General features: G+C 36.9%; 1 protein-coding gene across 1 annotated transcript in view; it reads left to right on the top strand.

Moving 5' to 3' along the window:
- The window catches only part of RIF1 (replication timing regulatory factor 1), a 54,594-nt gene that overhangs the window by 15,026 nt on the left and 31,564 nt on the right, over positions 1 to 8,004 (top strand). Inside the window, exons 11-17 of the mRNA XM_024752732.1 lie at positions 335 to 452; positions 1,327 to 1,491; positions 1,974 to 2,084; positions 2,759 to 2,821; positions 3,084 to 3,184; positions 4,685 to 4,771; positions 7,910 to 7,980. Coding sequence (XP_024608500.1) covers positions 335 to 452; positions 1,327 to 1,491; positions 1,974 to 2,084; positions 2,759 to 2,821; positions 3,084 to 3,184; positions 4,685 to 4,771; positions 7,910 to 7,980 — 716 coding nt within the window. The remainder of the gene's footprint in view (positions 1 to 334; positions 453 to 1,326; positions 1,492 to 1,973; positions 2,085 to 2,758; positions 2,822 to 3,083; positions 3,185 to 4,684; positions 4,772 to 7,909; positions 7,981 to 8,004) is intronic.

Below are 8,004 nucleotides of genomic sequence, written 5' to 3'. Positions count from 1 at the left end.
GTTAAAGTTTTTTAATTGTTTTATCGAAAATTTTTTTTTTTTTTTTTTTTTTTTTGCGGTACGCGGGCCTCTCACTGCTGTGGCCTCTCCCATTGCAGAGCACAGGCTCCGGACGCACAGGCCCAGCGGCCATGGCTCAAGGGCCCAGCCGCTCCGTGGCACGTGGGATCTTCCCGGGCCGGGGCACAAACCCGTGTCCCCTGCATCGGCAGGCGGACTCTCAACCACTGCGCCACCAGGGAAGCCCCTATACAAGACTTTAAAAAAATAGGACAGTTACACATATTTACAGATTCAGTTCCCTGCATCTCTTTCTCTTTTTAAACCCCAATAGGTCTGTGTGCCTCTGATTCAAAGCACAATAAGCATTGATTCTAATGCTTCACCTCAAGGCAGTTCATCTCGTGTAGCTACTTCTCCAGCTTTAAATCCTGCGACCCCTGTACACAAAGGTAAGAGATAGACCTACTTGGGGTTTTCTTCCTTTATTTTTACAAAAAGACTTTGAATCAAGTCTTTGCTCCATGTAATTCACATAATTTTGGCTGCCTTATCACAAAATCGTTTTGTTTGTTTTCTGTATGTGTTACTGTGTACTGCTGTCATTGTATTGTAGTTGGATAAGATCAACTTTTTTCCACTACATTATATGAAGTGCATTACAGACTCTTAACATTTGTTTCAGAATTAGAATATTAGAGTTATAATTTAAAATGTCAGATCTTAACAGATGTAAGGAATGTGGCTTAGTACGTATATCAGTGAAAGAAAATTATTTGCTTTTCCTATTTTTTTGTTTTTTTTGCGGTACACGGGCCTCTCACCGTTGTGGCCTCTCCCGTTGTGGAGCACAGGCTCTGGACGTGCAGGCTCAGCGGCCATGGCTCACGGGCCCAGCCGCTCCGCGGCATGTGGGATCTTCCCGGACCGGGGCACGAACCCGTGTCCCCTGCATCGGCAGGTGGACTCTCAACCACTGCGCCATGAGGGAAGCCCTGCTGTTCCTATTTAACGTTAACTATTCTGAGTCAAATTTTTATATTTTAAGTTTTAGGAATGCCTGCATATTAATGTCAAGGTATGGATTAATGTCTGAGAATTCATTTAAATGGTGTGTGACACTAGTCTTGTTCTTAACCTAGTAAGATTAGTATTTAATTAGGAACTCTGTTGTGGGCTTTAAACAAAAACTCTTCAACTTTTATTGAAAAACAAATTATTTACTTTTAAAAGTACATTGCATTGAAATGAAGCAAACAAAATATATTTATTTGGGTAACTAATTCAATCGTACATAACTTAGCAATTTTGTTTGTTTGTTTAAAGGTGCTTCTCCATATGGAACTCCCCGGATGAACTTGAGTTCAAATTTTGGTGGAATGGCCACAATCCCCTCTATACAAGTTTTGGGGCTTGAAATGTTGCTTCATTTTTTGTTGGGTCCAGAAGTCTTGAGTTTTGCTAAGCAAAACAAACTTATGCTGAGCTTAGGTATTTAATTGTTTTTAAAATCATTTCAGTTACTAACACAGTTCAGAACACTGTACTTTGGGGTGAGGAAAGAGATTTTATAAATCTTTTTTATAAATTTATTTATTTATTTTTGGCTGCGTTTGGTCTTCGTTGCTGCGTGTGGGTTTTCTCTAGTTACGGCAAGTGGGGCTCCTCTTCCTTGTGGTGCGCGGGCTGCTCATTGCGGTGGCTTCCATTGTTGCGGAGCACGGGCTCTAGGCACACGGGCTTCAGTAGTTGTGGCTGAGCGCGGGCTTATTTGCTCGGCATGTGGGATCTTCTGGGACCAGGGCTCGAACCCGTGTCCCCTGCATTGGCAGGCAGATTCTTAACCACTGCGCCACCAGGGAAGTCCCTAAATCTTTTTCATAGAAAACATATCAGACCACCTAACATTTTACATTGAGAAATTTATTTCATAAAGCTTTGGTTTTGCATAATTGTCTTTTTTTCTCTTTTAGAGCGACTTGAACATCCGTTAATCAGCAGCTCTTCTTTTTTTTCCAAACATGCAAATACATTTATCACTGCTGTTCGTGATAGCTTTGTTGCAATTAGAAAAGATGCTTCTGGTAAATGTTTAAGAGAAGATTTTTATTATTTAAACCTGTGTTTAAAAAGAAAAAGTAGTGAATGTTTATATAGTGCCACCTGTTTCCAGATTGTGCTGCAGGAGCTTTGCATATAATTCATTGACTCCTCACAGGAACCTTCTGTGTTAGCCTATTTTGCAGATAAGGGATTGTGTTATACTGAGAAGTCAATAACTTGTGCAAAGTTACATAGTAAGTGACGGAGCTATGATTGATACCTAGGCTCTGTGATTTTAGTATCTACACCTAAACTCCTGTGTTCTAAAGCCTATCAAGTAATGATGACAGGTTTTAAAAATTAAATAGAGTGCTATTGTACTGGTTGGAAAATTTTTTTCTAGTGGCTTTCAGGTATCCTTCTCAGTCTTTAATCCTTGTCTCAAAAGTGAAAGGTTTTCAATACAGAAAATACAGTCGATGAAAAAAAAGAATTACCCTGAGTATGTTAACAGTCCTTTTGAAAAATATTTCTTTAAACAAAAATGAGGTGAATAGTATATTGTAAACTGATTACAAGGTTGACTATTACAAGGAGAATTATATTTTAAATTTTTAAGTATTGCTCAATTTATTTCTGTAGTATAAGCTTGAAAGGGAGAGCTTTTGTAGTCATATCTATTTCATTCTAAAGTACCTTTTATTTTGTTTGGCAGATGCAATCGTCAATGCTATTTGGAAGGAGCTAGTTAGCTTGGTGAAGTCAGTTATTGAATCTGGTAAGCACTATAATGATCAAAAGATTTTTATAGCACTCAGTGAATTGTTTGGCTTTCATATATAAAATTAATTTTAAAATCCTTTTTTGAAGTATCTTATCTTCCAGACTTTACCTTTAAACAAAGCACTTTAGTAAGAAAAAAACAAAAAAATTACTTTTTAATAGCTCTCTGAGTATATATTTTTACCCCTGAAAAGACTGTATTTTCACCCCTAAAAATACATGTTTAGAACTGTACCCCTCCTTTTCCTTTTTGATAGGTAACAAAAAAGAGAGACCAGGTTCTGAAGTTTTGACTCTTCTATTAAAATCTTTGGAAAGCATAGTGAAGTCAGAAGTATTTCCTGTATTGAAAACACTGGTAAGTATAAGACCTATATGTGCTGGAATTTTAAAACCATATTCTGAAATTGAATTTTATATTGAAGGTACTACCACAGATCAGGATTTGGGAAAATATTTTATATCAAGTATTTATCAGCCATTTGGCCCTGTAGTAAATGCTGTTCTATTGACTAAATAGAGTCATTTGAAACGTTCTTAATAAAGTAAATGATGACAGTGGCAACTACAGAAATCTTCCAGTGTCATAGGAAAAAGAATAGGCCGTACAGAGAAAATGGGATAAGGGGCATGAAACTTGAACTGAAGAAACTCGGATGAACACTAATTTTGTGACAAGATTGCTGGGTTCCACTGATTGTTAGTATGTACATTTAAAAAAATATCTGGTAATAATCTTGGAGAGCTTTTGCATTTTAAATATGTCCTACATAGTAGAGAGGGAAAAAATGAATTGGATATACTTTTTGTAATAGTGACTTTCCCAAAATAAACTGCAGATGGAACAAACTACACCCGTAGGTAGATTCTGAGTGATTCCTTTATGTGCCATGACAGCCATATCTACTGTGGCAATAGAGGATAGTGGTTAATAGCAAGGGCTCTGGTACAGACTAGGTTGAACCTCAGCCCAGCTATTAACTGAATGAACTTAGACACTCTGTCTACTTTCTTGTCTCTCTATAAAGAAGAGATGTAGTAGTAGTTCATAATTAAATGAGTTGATAAATGCAGAGCATTATGGGGCTGGAACAAAATAAATGTGTCAATGAATGCTAATTATTATTGTTAGTGTCTGTTCAAATGAGAATACGTGAAAGCTTATTTTCACCAACAGTTATTTTTGTCATGTTATTCACTTATGTTATATAATTCAGGTTAATACCAGTATAATAATATTTTTGGATGGCAGTTTGGTAATCTCTGTCACATTTGAGAGGCGTGTCTTAGATACAGCTTCTAGTTAGCAGTTCTTTGAAATACTTGCTTCTGGCACTATTGAGTACATAATTGATTGCAGAATTTCTTTTTGTAGTATAAAAAATGAAAATAGCCTCAAGGACCATTAATTTTTAAAAAGTTTGAACAAACGGCACATTTGTTTATCAGTTAAGAATGTCTACATAGACTGATGTGAAAACTGTAACACAGTCAGGTGAAGAAAATTAGTTCCAGAGTATCTTACAGTACAATATCATTAATGGTATAAAACAGGTATAAGACAGCTAGCCTAGGAAGTTATGTTTCTCTCTGTACTTACATATATGGAAATTTAGGTCTAAAAAATAAACTCCAAACTGGTAACATTGATTATTCCTGGAGATAAGAAAGGACTTCATCATTTTATTATTTATATTTCTGTATTTGAACATTTTAAGCTAATGAGAATGTATTTACATTAATGAACAAACATTACTTGTAATAAATTGTTAAAAATATAGTTAATACTATAAGATTTTTACTAAGTAAGGTACTATTTTTATGGCTAATGTACAGTAAAACCTTTTGTCTTTCTTAGGTTCTCATGGAAATTACAATTAAAGGACTTCCTCAGAAAGTATTAGGTTCTCCAGCATATCAGGTTGCTAATATGGATATTCTTAATGCAAGTATCTTAAATGTAATGATACTAAATTAGCTAATAAGCAAAAAGATCCATGGTATTTTTTTTCATAAGGTAGTGAAACTTAGATTGCAAAGTTCCAAGAGAATTGAATTTGAATACGCTGATTATGTTAAAGGAAAAAATGATAGACAAAGTACAGGTGTACCTCAGAGATACTGCAGGTTCAGTTCCAGACCGGTGCCAAGAAAGTGAATATCACAGTAAAGAAAGTCACATGAAATTTTTCGTTTCCCAATGCATGTGAAAGTTAATGTTTACACTATACTGTAGTCTGTTAAGTGTGAGTAAATAGCATTATTCCTTAAAAAAAAACAAAACAAAAAAACATACCTTAATTTAAAAGTACTTTATTGCTAAACAGATGCTACCTATCATCTGAGCCGTCAGTGAGTCATCTTTTTACTGCTGGAGTGTCTTGTCTCCATATTGACGGCTGCTGACTGATCAAGGTGGTGGTTGCTGAAGGCTGGGGTGGCTGTGGGAATTTCTTAAAATGAGACAACAGTGACGTTTGCTGTGATTGATTCTTCCTTTCACAAATGATTTCTCTGTAGCATGTAATGCTGTTGGATAGCGTTTTACCCACAGTAGAACTTCTTTCAGAATTAGTTAGCCCTCTGAAACCCTACTGCTGCTTTATCAACTAAGTTTATGTAATAATTCTAAATCCTGTTGTCGCTTCAGCAGTCTTCAACATCTTCACCAGGAGTAGATTCCATCTTAAGAAACCACTTTCTTAGCTTATCCATAAGAAGCAACTGCACATCTGTTGGTTTTAGCATAAGATTGCAGCAATTCTTTCACATGTTCAGGCTCCAATCCTAATTCTAGTTCTTTGCAGTTTCTGCCACATCTGTAGTTATTTCCTCCACTGAAGTCTTAAACCCCTCTAAGTCATTCAGGAAGGTTGGAATCAACTTCTTCCAAACGCCTGTTTATGTTGATATTTTGACCTCTTCCCATGAACCATGAATGTTCTTCACGGCATCTAGAATGATGAGTCCTTTCCATAAGGTTTTCAGTTTACTTTGCCCAGGTCTATCAGAGGAATCACTCTTTATGGCAACTATAACCTTATGAAATGTATTTCTTTTTATTTTATTTTATTTTATGTATGCGGGCCTCTCACTGTTGTGGCCTCTCCCGTTGCGGAGCACAGGCTCCGGATGCGCAGGCTCAGCGGCCATGGCTCACGGCCCCAGCCGCTCCGCGGCATGTGGGATCTTCCCAGACTGGGGCATGAACCCATGTCCCCTGCATCGGCAGGCGGACTCTCAACCACTGTGCCACTAGGGAAGCCCATGAAATGTATTTCTGAAAAAGGCTTGGAAGTTGAAGTTGCTCCTTGATCTGCAGAATGGATGTTGTGTTAGCAGACATGAAAACAACATTAGTCTCATTGTACATCTTCGTCAGAGTGCTTGGGTGTCCAGGTGCATCATCAATGGGCAGTAATATTTTGAAAGGATTCTCTCTTTTTTTTTTTTTTTTCCCTGAGGAGTAGATCTCAACAGTGGGCTTAAAATACTCAGTAAACCATGTTGTGAACAGATAAGCTGTCATCCAGGGTTTGTTCCATTTATATAAAGCACAGGCAGAGTGGATTTAGCATGATTCTGAAGGGCCCTAGTATTTTTGGGATGGTAAATGGCATTGGCTTCAACTTAGAATCACTAGCTGCATTAGCCCCTAATAAAAGGCAGCGTGTCATTTGAAGCTTTGAAGCAGACATTGACTTTTCCTCTCTAGCTGTGAAAGTCCTATATGGCGGCTTCTTCCAGTACGAGGCTGTTTTAACAACAGGTAGAAAATCTGTTGTTTACGGTAACCACCATCATTATTAATTAAATAGCTAGGTCTTCTGTATAACTTGATGCAGCTTCTGTGTGAGCACTTGCTGCTTCACCTTGCACTTTGATGTTATGGAGAGGGCTATTTCCTTAAATCTCGTGAACCAACCTCTGCTGGCTTCACACTTTTCTTCTGCAGCTTCCTCACCTCTCAGCTTTCACGGAATTGAGGAGTTAGGACCTTGTTGTGGATTAGGCTTTGGCTTAAGGGAATGTTGTAGCTGGTTTGATGTATCTAGACGACTAAAATGTTCTCCATATCAGCAATAAGGCTGTTTTGCTTTCTTACTGTTACTTGTGTTCACTGAAGTAGCACTTTTCATTTCCTTCAATAACTTTTCCTTTGCGTTCACAACTTCGCTAACTTGCACAAGAGGCCTAGCTTTTAGCCTTTCTGACACGCCTTCCCTATTAAGCTTAATTATTTCTAGCTTTTGATTGAAAGTGAGAGACGTGCAACTCTTCCTTTTGCTTAAACATTTAGAGGCCATTGTAGTGTTATTAATTTGTCTAAATTCAGTATTGTGTCTCAGGGAATGGGGAGGCCAGAGGAGATGGAGAGAGACAGGATAATGGCTGGTTAGTGGAGCAGTCAGGACACATAATGTTAAGTTTGAAAATCGTGAGAATTACCAAAATGTGACAGGGACATGAAGTGAACAAATGCTGTTAGAAAAATGGTGCTAATAGACTTGGTCGACATAGGGTTGCCACAAACATTCAATATGTAAAAAATGCCATATCTGCAAAGCACAATAAAACAAGGTACACTCGTTATAATTAATGTGAATAATTAAGTATGGCACTATTAATGGAACTATTTTCCTGGATTAAACAAAGGGTCTAGAAGGAAAGTTTTCTCTTTGCTTTTATATAATAATAGTTTTGGTTACTGTTATAAATTTTGGAAGCTTAGTAGCATTGGGTTACTTATGGTGAAATATATTTAGTATCTTCTGGATGTAGGTATTACTGATCCAGCAAGTTTTAAGTCAACATTTTTTTTTATATCTGGAATCTCTCTCTGTTCTTTAATTGCTCACATAGATGTAACAGCTATGATTAAAATATAAAGAGCTTGCTTTTTGTGTGTAGTTTGTGGAAGTACATTTGCTATCATTTTTGTCATTTCCTAAGTAATTTCGAAAGTTAAATTTCTCAAGCTTAAAACGGTCGTATTTCACATAATTGATTGTAGAAAACAAGTATAACAAGAATATACTGTTTGTAACAGGAAGATTGATTGCCATCTCCCATCTTTTTTCAGGGGACTCCTGCTTTGTTTTTAATTCAGTTAATTTTCAATAATCTGTTAGCATGTGGTGTAGAAGATGAAAGGTAATTTTAAACAAACTATTTTGT

The sequence above is a fragment of the Neophocaena asiaeorientalis genome, unplaced genomic scaffold (assembly GCF_003031525.2).
Source record: "Neophocaena asiaeorientalis asiaeorientalis breed wild unplaced genomic scaffold, Neophocaena_asiaeorientalis_V1.1 scaffold868, whole genome shotgun sequence".
NCBI classification, from domain to species: Eukaryota; Metazoa; Chordata; class Mammalia; order Artiodactyla; family Phocoenidae; genus Neophocaena; species Neophocaena asiaeorientalis.
Note: the sequence above shows the minus strand (reverse complement) of the source record. Positions and strands in the feature narration are given on the sequence as shown.